The sequence below is a fragment of the Castor canadensis genome, chromosome 6 (assembly GCF_047511655.1).
Source record: "Castor canadensis chromosome 6, mCasCan1.hap1v2, whole genome shotgun sequence".
NCBI classification, from domain to species: Eukaryota; Metazoa; Chordata; class Mammalia; order Rodentia; family Castoridae; genus Castor; species Castor canadensis.
The window spans coordinates 109,421,730-109,436,326 of record NC_133391.1 but is presented as its reverse complement, the minus strand read 5'-3'; the positions used below and the strand labels follow the sequence as shown (position 1 = coordinate 109,436,326).

At 34.6% G+C, this 14,597-nt stretch overlaps 1 protein-coding gene across 5 annotated transcripts in view; it reads left to right on the top strand.

Annotated features, from left to right (window-relative positions):
* Positions 1–14,597, top strand: part of Vcan (versican) — a 102,312-nt gene that overhangs the window by 70,465 nt on the left and 17,250 nt on the right. For all 5 annotated transcript variants that reach the window (XM_020167084.2, XM_074077151.1, XM_074077148.1 and 2 more), the window contains 3 exons: positions 1,933–2,046; positions 7,201–7,359; positions 8,717–8,799. In XM_020167084.2, coding sequence (XP_020022673.2) covers positions 1,933–2,046; positions 7,201–7,359; positions 8,717–8,799 — 356 coding nt within the window. The remainder of the gene's footprint in view (positions 1–1,932; positions 2,047–7,200; positions 7,360–8,716; positions 8,800–14,597) is intronic.

Genomic DNA, 14,597 nt, shown 5'->3' with positions numbered 1-14,597 from the left:
TTTCATTTTCTTTAAAAACTGATGAAGTTTTCAGTTTTGACTTAGTTAAATATAGACCTCACTTTTTATGGATCCTATTTGCCTAGGAGAGTGGTCCTCAAAGTGTGGTCCTGAAGTATAATCATCACCTGGGTGTGTTAGAAATGCATGTCCCTGGTCCCTCTTCAGACCTACTGAATCAGATGCATTGGATGTAGACAGCAATCTGTGTTTTACCAAGCTCTCTGGATGATTCTGATACATGCTAATACTCAGAACCATTTTAACTAGAGTATGAAGTAAAACTATTCAGTACATTGGAAAGAATAAAAAGAATGATGGAAAAGAAAAGAATTAGAGAAGAGCAATGGAATACATAGGTCAGTGCTACTTTTAGAGGTACTATGAAGTTTTGCTTAAAATGATTGTGTAAAAAAAGCCTACCAATAAATTTTTACACAGATATATTGGGATAAAAATCCCAATGTTCATATTGAAAGAATGCTTGTCTTAAAAAAGGTCAACAGCTAGTTAACTCTAAGTTTGTGCTAACTAATGGGAGTATAGAAATAGCAATAGATAACATTTAAGGAACAATTATATTTTAAATAAAAAATTTACACATTGATCTGGCCCCCATTCTATTTTATATTAAAATCATTAAAATAATTTAATGAGTAAAATCTATGATGCTCTTAGAACAGAGGCTGGCACTTAGTCAGCACTATAAAAGTTTTTGTTGTCATTTCTATGTCATACTATACTATCATATACTGTAATACTATATCATAAGACCATTGCCATAGGTAAGAATACATTATAAATTTTTGAAAATTTAACTTGTTTTGTATATTCATTTTTTAAGATATTCTTTACAATTAATGTAAATATTAACTATTTAGTGTAATTGCAAAATGCTATGGGAATATACTCATTTATTTCATCAGGAGCAATCATGGAGGTCTAGGTAGAAAGATTGCATTTACATTGACCTTAAAGTTGTGGAAGATTTGACAGGTGATGGAACTAGACATGGACACAACAAACAAAAGCACAGAAACTACAAAGCACAGAATGGATTTGAATGACTACAAATATGCAAGTACACCCTTATGTGTCTAGGGAAGGAAGACATACTAGGAGAGAACAGTAGCAAGCTGGTTGAGTATAGAAGGTCCTGTGATCTGAGAAGTTCTGATTTATGCTGAATAGTTGCATTTCATACTGGAGCTAAGTGGTTCTGAGACATTGGCATGCATCAGAGGGCTTCTACAACACAGATGGTTGCTCTCATCCCAGAGCGTCTGATCCAGTAGGTCTGAAGTAAGCAATACATTTCTAACATCCTGAGGTGGTAATGATGCTCTGGTTCAGGGAACAACTTTGAGGACTACTTCATTGGGTAATTATGATCCATGGAAATTTGGATGCAAAATGATAAACTTACATATGACTGAGTCTAAAAAAAGATTGTAGTCAACAGAGTGAAGGTGTATTGAAGAGCAAAGGGCGCAGGAGCAGTAAGGTCAATTAGGTATTTTAGTACTTCACAACAAAGTAATCAGAGCGTGACTCAGGATTAGATGTTGGAAGGCTGAGGGCGGCAGTACTTGATTAGTTTTAGGGCTCACTGTATTTGCCTAATAGCAATAGATATGATGCCTCTATTCTGAATGTATTTAAAATTGTTTTAGGGTTGCTATATTCAGCAAATAAAAATACAGTTGGTCAGTTAAATTTGAATTTCAGGTAAAAAAGGAATAATTTTTTAGTTAAAATTAGTATAAATATAACATGGGATACACTTATATTAAAAATTATATATATTTTTGTAAAATCTGAAATTAAAATTTAAGTGACCATCCTGTAGCTTGTCTGGCAACCTCACACTAAACAGAATTCTTTCCTCCTTTTTGAAAGTGTTTTTGTGGGCCTTTACAATTTTTTTTTCAGATTTTGATGAATGTCACTCTAACCCTTGTCGGAATGGAGCTACATGTATTGATGGTTTTAATACATTTAGGTGCCTCTGCCTTCCAAGCTATGTGGGTGCACTTTGTGAACAAGGTAAGAACAATTACAACATTTTCAAAAATTTGGCCTTTCTGAATATTCTTTTGTGTGAAAGAAATTCACAGGTTACCTGTATTAAGTTTCCCTACTTGTAATAGCTTGAAACAGCTAAACCATAGTGTTGAGTTAATTATGGTTGTTTTGCTGATAGATTGGGATTGCAGACAGGCACACTGAGTTGAATTTAAGGACATCTGGTCAACAAAAGGAATATCCTCATATGTATTCTATCGGGGACAAAGTAGACATTGACCTTAATGTGGTCTGTGTGTTGAACTCAATGTTAGTTGCCTTAATTTTCTCCCCTAAGCAGTTGATATTTCATGGCCTTATTCATAGTCAATCATCTCTGGAGAATGAGTTGATAAAGTTGTTAGGATACATTAGCCTTGGCTTGGCAAGTACTATATAAAAGATATTATAAGATTGCTCACCAGTAAATTTTCCTACTAAAGAAGAATTTACTTTTTCTAAATGAAAGATAGGCCTAGAATCTCATGATCCCTATAATTGGCTTTTTATGGCCAACCTAGGAGTACATTTCAGGTGGTTAATGGTAACATTGGTTGTCCTTCAATCAGAAACAGATTGCAGGCTCAGCACACTCAACTTCAGAATGCTGGTTTCCTCTGCTTAATGTCATGTAGTGGTTTGGCTTTGATAAAAGTGCTCAGTGCCAAATATTCCTTCCACCAGACAAAATGAAAATGTATTAGACACTCAGACACATTGGTCTGGCCCCACATTCTGCTTTGTGGCATTAATCTAGACGTCACTACAATTAAAGCAAAGCTAAAAGCAGCATGTTCTGAATTATTGTTACAAGAGTGTGGGAGATGGCTAAGTTTTTAGGTTTTTTTCTTTCTTTTTTTTGTTGCATAGGGTGAGTTTTAGAATTTTAAATATGAAAATAGACCAAGCAAGATCTTCTTCTTGAAGTAAAAATTAAGAAACATATTGTTTCTTGAAGAACGCAAAAGGCTGAGGTATCTAAAACATTCAAACATATTATAATGATTCTGTTTTCCCTTAGTTTTGAGTACAAGTAGCAATTCAAAGCACCATTTGTTTGACAAGTGTTTATTGAGTATTTACTATTTTCCAGACACTGCTGCACTGGAAATAGAGCATTGAACAAAGCAAAGTCCTTGGTCTTGGTGACTTAATGTAACTCTTGACAGAGAATAAAAGATATACTATCTTTGGTACTTTATAGCTTGCCAAATGTATTATTTCATTTGGTTGACACAATACTTATATACATTAAGTGTGTTAGAAATTGAGACTCAGAGGAAAAGTGATGTGTTCAATGTCACACATCTAGAAAATTACAGAGGGAGAATAGTGAACTTAAGCTTAACTCCAAAGCCTGAGTTTTTCTCAATATCTTCACACTTCTGTAGTAATTCTAAAAGATACACATCTTAGTTATACGTGAATCTGATGGACTGAATGGTAACAGATTCTCAGAAGGGGCTTTGGGGCAAGTTACCCCTTCCCTCTCAAGAAGGATGTTGAAAAGCAACAGTGTAAGTTGTTTCTTTCATCAGTGGTGTGACCTACCTTCAGGTGCATTCTTTTTTATCTTCAAGAAAGTCTACCTTCCATCCACTTTATTTGCCTAGAAACATTTCTCCCAGACTGTTTACCCGGTGCAGCTGTGTGCCTGTGATTTATTACCAGGATACTGAGGGATTTTTTTCTTCTTCTTCTTTTCACGTTGCCTAAGAACAAATGTTTTCTTCGTTAACAGCAGCATTGTTGTCTAAACAGATTTTTATCCAAAGTTCCTTAATGACTGTGTCATTGTTTCTTCAGCTGACCTTTTCTCTGCATTAGTAACTTCTTAAGTCTCACTAACTCTGAAATAGACACATTTTGGTGGAATAATAAAACATATAAAATCTAGAAAGTAGAGAAACTAGCACAGATTGCTACAATGTAACTTCACAAGGCAGAGGGTCCAAGAGTTGATAAATTCCCAAGGCTTGACAGCTGTATATTGGAGATGTTGACAATGGTATTTGTACTGAATGAAAAGATAGAATTTTAGGGATGTGGCTTAACAGCAATAGTTTTGGCTTCTGTGTTCATTAACAAATCTGGGACCTTGTATGGTAACCTATGAACGATAGGGGTTTTAAGCATAAGATGTCTTCATGTAATGTTTAATGACTTTAAAAAAAATACCATCAGAGGTGGGTGAGTATACAGTTTAGAGGTAGAATGCTTGCCTGGCATAACAAAGTACTGAGTTCAATCTTAAGAACTGAAAAAAAAGTCACAAAAATATCATCCCAAAGGGTTGCCTTTTAATAAATAAAATGAGATTCATATTATTTTTAGGTAAAGTTGGAAAAACTAATGGACTAATTCTGAGGCTCACTGTCACAAAATAGTATCCTGGAAGGTACTGCTTGACATGAAGTCCTTCCTTATGTATTTGTTGAATTTGTGAATAATAAAATTTAAGTGGATCACATGAATATTTGACTTTTAAACAAAAACAAAGGCCTTTATTCTTTTATGTGGTATTTGCATGTGTATTTATAATCATTAGAAAGGAATGGTTTAGATAGTACAGATAGTACAGATTGAGAAATTCTTCCAGATTGGTTTTGACATATATATATCTCCTCTAAGGATATATAACAGGATATATATATCTTGTTAGCTGAGAAAGATATTTGTCTTAGTCTATTTTGTGGTATTATAACAGAATACCTGAGGCTGGTTATTTTATAAAGCTCCCAGTTTTAAAGGCTAGAAATTTCAAGATAAGGTGACTCCATCTGTTAGTCTCTGGTGATAGCCTTCTTGCTACATCACAACATGATGAAGAAGTAGAAGGGGAACTAGTTTCATGCGGAAGGGAGAGATCACATGGAAAGACAGGAGGTAGTAGACTTTGGAGGGGCTAGGCTTGTTTTTATTATAACAATTTTCTTCCTAGTAGCAGGTACTAATCCATTCTTACCAGATGCAAAGTACTCCATAAGAAAGCCTTATTAGCCCATCATGGGGGTGGAGTTTAACTTTCACTAGCTCCAACTTCTTAAATGTTGCACACCTCTTAATACCTGCACACTGTAGACCAAACTTTCAGCATGTGAACCTTTGGGAGAAAAACCGCATTCAAACTATAGTAGCATTGTAGCAATGGCATGGTTATAAATTTAAATTTCATGATCATTTTTGTTTTTTGCAAAAGAGAAAAAAATACTTAATGATTATTTTAACTACATAAAAGAGGAAAACCAAACTAAAATGATTCAGGTTATGAGAAGACAGGAAAGCATGTACAGAGAATTTTTTTGGTATATTATTCAAGAAGTAAGGATCCCCTAGAACTTTAAACTGTATATCTTAAAATAAATAATAATTATCAAGATTAAGGAAAGCTTTGCTGTTATAATATCATGGTATTGACTTTGGCAGTAAAAATGTTCTAAAATGTTTCCCAACTTTCCTCCTCTTTTGTGTCCTTACGTATAAGGATACTCTGCTCCCACTTCATCTCTGAATTCTTCCACATGGACTTCTCAAAAGGAAAACTCCTATCCAATGGACAAAATTGACTTTATTTTTTGGTGATGAGTGCTACTTTTATACTAAACCATCTAACTCTGGTCTGAGCCCTTTCCCATGAGATTGGTGATCTCCGAACAACACTTTAATAAAAGTCCAAACTTTCATTGCAGATTATTCAAAACAATTAGTCAGCTAGATATAACTAAACAACAGACCTGATAGACTAAACCGAGATGAAGACTGCTTTAAGAGATAAACTGCATCTGTTTTATGATTACGTTCTAAACCACTAAAGCCAGAAGAAAAAGTTAAATCTCTTAGAATGCAGGCTTTCCCTCAGCTATATAAAGAGGACTGCATTGAATGAGAGTCATGAGGTAATGTAAGTTTCAATTTAGCCACCAAGTCTACCACATAAAAAAGCATTTGTTTAATCTAGTATGGTTTTGTTTTCTTTATTCATTGGTAAAATTGCTTATTAGGTAATTTGGATAGTCTCTTTGGTGTTTAAAATTCTATAAACTTTGCAGTTTTGTTAATTTTTACATGGAACTACTTTGGTGTTTAAGATTCTATAAACTTTGCAGTTTTGTTAATTTTTACATGTAACTACTTCACTATCTTTGTAAGATATAGTTTGTGAAAGTCAAAGCTATTTTCACTGAGCATTATTTAATATATAGTGTGTGAGTGAGTCTGAGGGAAAATTACCAATAAGAATAGTACTATAGCAAACATTACTTTCTTGAGGACACATTAAAACTTACAAATAGAAAGTGAAGTTGAAGCTTCCTTCCAGTGTAAAATTCAGATATCTTTGAAAAATGATTTCATCCCACTGGGATATCAGTTACGGTGTGTTTGTTGCAAAAAGCGCGTGTGCGTGCGCGCGCACACACACACACACATGGATATAACTTAGTGGAAGGGGGAGATAAATCAGTAAATTTGGGTTATTTCATTTTTAACCAATTTAAAAGACTGATACATTTATACTGGGCTTTCTCTGGATTTCTTTCTTTCTTTTTTTTTTTTTTTTCCAAGAGAGCACGTATTACAGCTATATCCCAAAAGCTGCTTACTTATGATATATATTTTTTTCCTCTGTGTAGACTTACATGACCAAAGCCTGTGGGCTTCCAGATAGCTGTCTGGGTAGTGGGAAAGGACTTCTTCCAGAGCTTTTGAGGTTGTTAGAGTGTTGATAATACTGTTAGGCAGAATTCTTATCATTTGTGAATAACTCTCATAGAAAAATTGTGTTGGTAAGAAGTTAGTTCCAACTGCATCACAAGTAAGTCAGCAGATACTACAGCCTAAGAGGTTTTGGCTGGCTGCTCTTCCAGTTTTCCCTCCTGCCTACACTCTCTTTAATAAAGAAAGTTGCAATTATATACTGTATTTTTAGTCCAAAGATGTACAGCTACCCAATTCACTGGGATCAGTTGGGCCCACATTATAATGATTTTTTTTGTCATAGTGACCAAATTTATGAATCAGTTACTTCAGGAACATTGCATAGATATTGACTTGAGTATCCTTTCAGCACTTGGATTGAAGAGCCAAGTTTGAGTGGTGTAGGTAAGTTTCATAAGACCTTGCCTTGTTTCTTCCTAGACACTGAGACGTGTGACTATGGCTGGCACAAATTCCAAGGGCAGTGCTACAAATACTTTGCTCACCGACGCACATGGGATGCAGCTGAAAGGGAATGCCGTCTACAGGGTGCCCATCTCACAAGCATCTTGTCTCATGAAGAGCAAATGTTTGTGAATCGTATGTACCAGATAGACATGAGTTTACTGAAACTTTACTCATTCTCACCACTTTTTTGTTTTTCTGTATCCAACTTTCTCAGTCTGGATTCAATTTATTAGGTCCTTTGTCTTTGAACCACTTAAAATCACCTAGATGACGCCTCCACTTTGGGAAACATTCAGATATAATATAGGAAGGCATTACTTCGTCTGTGAGTGTTATTATGGTAAAACAGTAAGATGCAGGTGGAATAATTCAAAATTGTTAATTGATCTTTTTTTATTCATTTATTCACATGTGTGTACATTGTTTGGGTCATTTCTCCCTCCTGCCCCCCTCTCACACTCTCTCACCACTTCCCCCCCACTTCCAGGCAGAACCTGTTCTGCCCTTATCTCTAATTTTGTTGAAGAAAAGACATGAGCATAATAAGAAAGACAAAGCGTTTTTGCTAGTTGAATTAAGGATAGCTATACAGAGAGATTCCTAGCATTGCTTTCATGTACAAATGTGTTACAACTCAAGTTGATTCATCTCTAACTGACCTTTGCACTGGTTTCTGATCCCTTTTTTGACTTGTAAAAGGGCCATTTTTATTATTGAATATTATCCTTATCATAGCTACCTTTATCATCTCTATTTTGAATATTTGCATGTGTTATCAAAAGTTAAAGAGAAAGTTGCTTTCAGTTATTTTTAGCCTGCTAATTAAAATTGAATTTGAATAGCATTCTAATCTTATACTCTGTGCACACTATTTCACATACAAGTTTCTAATTATTTTACACCACAAAAGTAAGCTACATATTAAGAATATGAATAGGTGAAGATTGGAAATTAATGAACTCTAATACTATACCAGAACTCTTTAATAACTTCTTAAACTATAGCAAAGAAGAGGACAGCTAGCCTTTATGTAGTAACTACGTAGAACTATTTTGTTCATGAGACACTGTTTCATGCTTTCCTAAGTGTGTTCCCATGATGACGTCAATCTATTTGAAGCTTGATTACTAATTTGCAATCTGGATGGAGCCCATTTAACTTTATTCCATGCTGTTTTGCCAGTGACTTACCTCATAGTATAAGAAAATATTTTTGAGGATAATTTTTCAGAACCGCCTAGCCCAGGTATTCCTTCTTCAAATGTGATATTTTTAATTTTTCACAGTGTTTGAATGTTAGCTTTTCAGTTTAAAGCACATAGGGTGGAAGAATAAAGGATAGATTAGGAGAGACTTTTATGAGCAAATAAATAAAAATCCAGACAGAAAAGAAGATGCATAATTTACTCTGAAGATAATTTTCTTTGATATATTTTTACCAGTGTACGGGAAAGTTATTAAAATATCTGTATTTGTTTCCCATCCTTTAGGTGTGGGCCATGATTATCAGTGGATAGGCCTCAATGACAAGATGTTTGAGCATGACTTCCGTTGGACTGATGGTAGCACACTGGTAAGATGCCCATGTTTTCACATAATCCTAGGAACCTGGTACTGTGTTCTGGTTATATGTCACAGAGGGTGCATTAGGCTGGAGATAAGTCAAGTGACAGGCTCAGAGTCACTCCTTAAAACAGGAAAGAGTTACAAAAGAGTTCTAAGCAACTGATCCAATGACCAACACCTTCTCCAATATCCATGCTCTCTTTACAAGAAGAATGTGGCACATTTCCACCAAAGGGGAAAACTAGTAACCAGGAGATTTGTGTTGGATCTGTCTTTCAGATGTCTATATTTGCTTTTTATAGCTTCAGAGCAAAGAGGAAAAGAATAATTGTAAGAGAAAAGGCCTTTTAAAAAGTAGATTTTTCCAGTTGGGCTCCAGTGGCTCACACCTGGAATCCTAGCTACCTGGGAAGCTGAGATTGGCTCAAGGTTCCAGGCCAGCTTGAGTAAAAAAAGTTCAGGGGACCCCATTTCAATGAAAAAAGCAGGAGTCACAATGCCTATCATTCCAGCTACATTGGGATGCCTAAAATAGGAGGATCATGGTCCAGGCAGTCCTGGGCGAAAAGCACAACCCTATCTCAAAAATAACCACAGCAAAAAGAGCTGGAGGCACTCAAGTGGTATGGTATAAAGTGTGAAACCCTGAGTTCAAACCCCAATACTGCCCCTCAAAAAAACCAGCAATTTTCCTCTTATATAATTGCAATGGAAATATGATAGAAAACATGGTTCATTTTTATCCAAATAAAAATACTCATTTTAAAATCTTTAAAAAACCATTTTTATTAGCATATATTAGTTTTACAGAGGGAATTCATTGCGACATTTTCATATATGCTTATAATGTACCTTGGTTAGGTTCACCCCCACCATTTCTCTTTCTCCTTCTCCATGCTCTTACTTAAAATAATTCCAACAGCTTTTATGGTTCTACTTCATATAAGTATATAATATAAGAGGATTGTTAATTTATGATATTGTTAGTATCCTGATTAGTCTTATATTAATTTTTTTCCACTTCTTAAATAAAAAAAAAAAAGACTTGGAAATGCTTCCCACAACTTTGAGTAAGCTACAATTAGGGTCTTAAGTCAGAATAGGTGAAACTGTTTTGAGTCACTTCTAGTAAACACAAATGAGGATTAGAAATAGCTCCACTGTCACTGGCTACACTGATGGTGCTCAGCACCACTGTTCATTAGAACCACCTGGAAAGAATAATTAAACATTGGTGTCCAGGATTCAGCCTAAAGTTATTATGGCAAAACCACTATTAGCTATATTTCTTAAGTGCTCCTCAGCTGATTCTGAAATACAGACATTATTGAGATCCGCTAGGCTAGACAGTAAGTATAAATTAAATTCCATGATAAAACAGTAAAAAAGCAAAAATAAATTTTAAGTTTACTTACATACTTAAATTTCATTTAATACCTGACACTAGTCTTAATTTGACTTGGACAAAAGGTAAAATTCATTCTAGAATCAAGGCCAAAGTAATTCCTGTTTTTGGAAGTCCTGCTCTGTGCTCTTATAGACATAGTGTTCTTCTATGGATAGATGCTCATTAAATTAATCTATGTCAACTGTCTTATATCAGTTAGGTTGAACTATTTTGTCTAGAGTCACCCAGTTATTAAGTGGTGAAGTTAGTATCTGAACTCAGGCCTGTCTCCACAGCAGTAATTTCTTCTGGATAGTACCTCCTTGTCTTTAAAAACAGTATAATGTATTATAATTTTGATTTATGACTTGTTTTCTGTCATCACTATTTATGACTTGTCATTCAAGTTCATAAGTAGGTTGTTTGGCAAGATGGATTAAAAATAGGGAAAGTAGATTGTCTATAAACTATATTCCCAGTAAGATATAGAAACCACAAGATCAATAGTTCCATTTTTCTCTAATTGTGTTAAGAAGATGGTGAGTCTTTAGTTGTTGCATCTGAATGTTTTCATTTTGCTTTGACAAAGGGTAAAATACTGGTCAGTTAGATTAATACTGGTGTGTGCATGCATCCTTACATATTAATGTTAATTGAAGATGTACAATTTTATTTTCATTTACTTTATAAATGAAAATGCACTTCAAGAATTCTTTCTATATATTAGGGATAATTAAAAATTTTTATAAGTTTTGTTAACATTTATTATTTCAATGCATAGGTATTGAACAAGTTTTCCCTTGTTGAATTCTTATGGAATAAACTGAATTTCTGCAATGCACATTAGTAAGACTACCTCCCACAGATATTTCCCTTATAAATAGTCCAGTGAAAAGTGCAAGTCCTTGTGAACTCCCATCACTATTTCAGAAGCTAGAATGCTCGAGACTCAAATGGCCAATTCTGTTTGGAGCTTACTTCTGTCTTACAGATCTAGGTCACCATTTATCTTAAAGTCTTAACCTGTTGGCTAGGTTCCTGTATGTTTCAGCCCATATCTAGAGTAGCTGCATTTGGCCATTTGGAATGCATTTGGCCAGTGTCTGTCATTTTCTGCACACTAACCTGACTCTGTCAACTCCCAGTCTACTTCCAATGTGTTATTAGTTATGAAGAATTGATTTGTATGCTTTCTTTCTTAGCATTTATGTGTGTTCCTACGTGCTTATTCTTATCTCTCCATTAGCAGTTTATCACTTCAAAGAAATGGTTCTTTTCCCTGCTTTTTATTTTTCATGATATCTAGGATAAAGCCTTATCTGTTAGCCCTGTGAAGTTGGTTAATGAGACTGAATACTGGCTTCTTTCTAGCAGCTACGTGGAGTCTGTCAAACATCTTAAGGAATTTATCTTCTGCTAGGTCCATATAGATGAGTTTGACTCAACATATGTCACCATTCCACTATGCCACAGTCAGGCAACTCAACTAATTTTTTTGTGTACATTAATTTTTCATGAAACACACAAATACTGTGCACAATAACCTAATTGTCATGTCTACAGTCTAAATTGGCCCTAAATTTGGTAAGTTAGTAAGCACTGCACTTTGTCAGAAGAGAAATATTTATCTTCCTTAGAAAAATTTTGAGGAAGATAACATAATGTAACCTTAAAACGTAAACTAAACTAGAACTTTATTCTTAATAAGTCATGCCTTTAATTAAAGTCTATGGACTAATGTGCCCTAAATAAGAGCCCTCATTTGAAGAAGGAAGCAAATGAAATACATAAACAAGCAAAGGTTATCAAAGAAATGACATAAGTACATCCAGAAAAAACTCTGAGAGACCCTTGGTTTCTTCATAGTTCACCCTTTGTGTAAAATAAAAGTGTACTAAGGAGTGTCCCTTAACTTTGAACATTTGGGAACAGAAAAGAGCATCTGCCCAACAGCCTGTCTTCCTCCCACTTGACTGATCTCTGGCCTACTTTCTTGCTTTTGAATCCACCCTTTCCTCTGTCCCCTTCCTTTCTGACATAGTCTAGGTGTCTCTTAAACTCATTTGTAGTTCTTTCTACAGTCACCATCTACTTAACAGGTTCCATATGTGTGCAGGCCTTTGACTAAAATAGTTCTCCTTTGTTTCACTGTTTACTTCAATTTTCTTGCTTTTGAAAATATCCCTAATAGTCGGTCAAGTCTTCATCAGGGTAAGCAGTATCTGCTTACACTTGGAAGTGATGTTAACTTGACTTGTGTGCAATTTTGAAGACTTTGTTTATACTTTAGAGTGATTCCTCTTCTGCATCTTCTCTCTCCTCAGTTTTTGTTTGAAAGATTTATTAGAGCTTATCCATCTTGGGAGGTAGAGCAGCACTAAAACAAAAAGAGCCCTTGATATTTACCTTATACTATCTTTTGATATTCAGTTTTACAATCCAGGGAAAACAAACAAGTTTTTATTAGATCTCAATTTCAATGATTTCTCTTACTGAAATAATTAAGTTATGTTTCTAATAAGCTTGCAGTATAATTATATCATATTTAACATGATTATACTTTATAGCAAGACTAATTCAATTCATATGCTTATACTAAATTAGTGATATTGTTTGGGTAAGTCATCTAAATTGACCTTATTCTTTAGATTTTGATTGATTCCTTCCACATTATTGACCCCTACAATAGGATGTTGATATCATTGATAAAATGTCAAATTCTCATTTCTATTATATTGAAAAATCTTTTTCATTATTTATTTGGGGTGTTTGCCAATAGGTTTTACAAAAGTGCACTCACGAATGAGATTGTGCCTTGCTTTTTCCTTGTGATTTATGCTCATTTTCTCTCAATATATTTCAGCTTTTGCTTTGTCACTTGGCATTCTCCTGACCAGTTATTCTTTAACTTGACTATTGATCTCTAGCAGAAAAACACATTTAGTGCTTTATTAGAAACCCTGACAAATAACTTTATTTGTGAATTGCTTTCTTTGTCACCCCAGTTATGTCTTCAAAGACACTCAGTTAAACCATCCAAGTTAAACACACACTTAAAAAAAAAAAAAAAAGAAAAGTTAAACAAATTTTTCTTATCTTGCATCTATATTGTTAGCTGCCTTTAAGTTGTTTCTTTGGCCAATTGTTAAATGAATGATGAGTCTGAAGTGTTTTCTCTCAGATCTCACCTTACCTGGCTATGGACTTTTATTATTCTCTTCTTAAGATTCTTCAATGTCTGTTCCTTGTGTTCAATATAAAATTGTAATTAATTAGCATGGTACACAAAACCCACCAGCTCCATTTGCCCCTTCCTAATTAAAGCATCATAAAATAATCATCATTTCTTCTCTAAGCTGTGACTTCTTGTGAGGTTTTGCATATACTTGCCCTAGTGCTAAGCATGGAGCAAGTACATGTTTTAATTTCATTTCAAAACAAATACCCTGCAAAGCCATGCCACTCTACTCGAGCATGTCTAAGACTCTTCTTCTATGCTCTCCTTACCCTTTGGTCCTCTTTCCATCCTAGCTCAGAGCCCTTCAGTTTGAGTTCCTGACACAGAAACTTCTGAGGCAGGGATTAGCTTCTATCTCTAATTTTTCAGCACCTAGTAGAGTAGTTGCCATAAAATACATACTTAATATTTTTAATGAACAAGTGATAATCAGTGTTCATCCATCTTTTGAAACAACTATATTATCTTTCAGTTGAATCTGCTTGTGACATTTCTTGCTTATCTAAGTTTAAAAACTGTTTACAGTTGAACCAACATGAAAAACATCAGAACATAGCAGGTAGGTTTTCAAGAATGACAAAATTTTTTAAAAGTCCCTCAAAAATAGAAATATTTATGCATAAGACTCTTGGTTCCCTTCCCAGCACTACACACATATACACCTACAACATAATAAAAGCATATAGCTGATCTTGTAAAACTCAAAAGAAAACAGATGTTTCTACTGGAAACAATGACAATTGTGAGCATAGTTGTTCTAGAGACAACTTTGTAGCAAGCAGTGGAAGTTAAAATGGAAAAGACATATTTACCCTCTGAACCCAGAGTATGTTTGAGTCATATCAGAGCAGGTTTTCCATGGAGCTCTAAGAAACCAGTAATTACTCAGGACTTTGAAGGAGAATTTCTTTTTCCAAAATAGACACATATCCAGGCAATGTATTTTCTGAAGAAAATTGACTTTTATAAACCTTATTTTTTACATCCAAAATGCACTAAAACAAGCTAAAGGAAACATCACTGTTGAATGCTATTAGTTTACTTCATTTTTATGACTGTTTGGCCATGGGTGATTTGGTTGCCTGCAGCTGGATGAAGCTTCATTTATTAATTCACTACTCCAGGATAATGATTCCAGAGAGGACACCAGACAAGAAACATTTTGGAATCATTTATATTT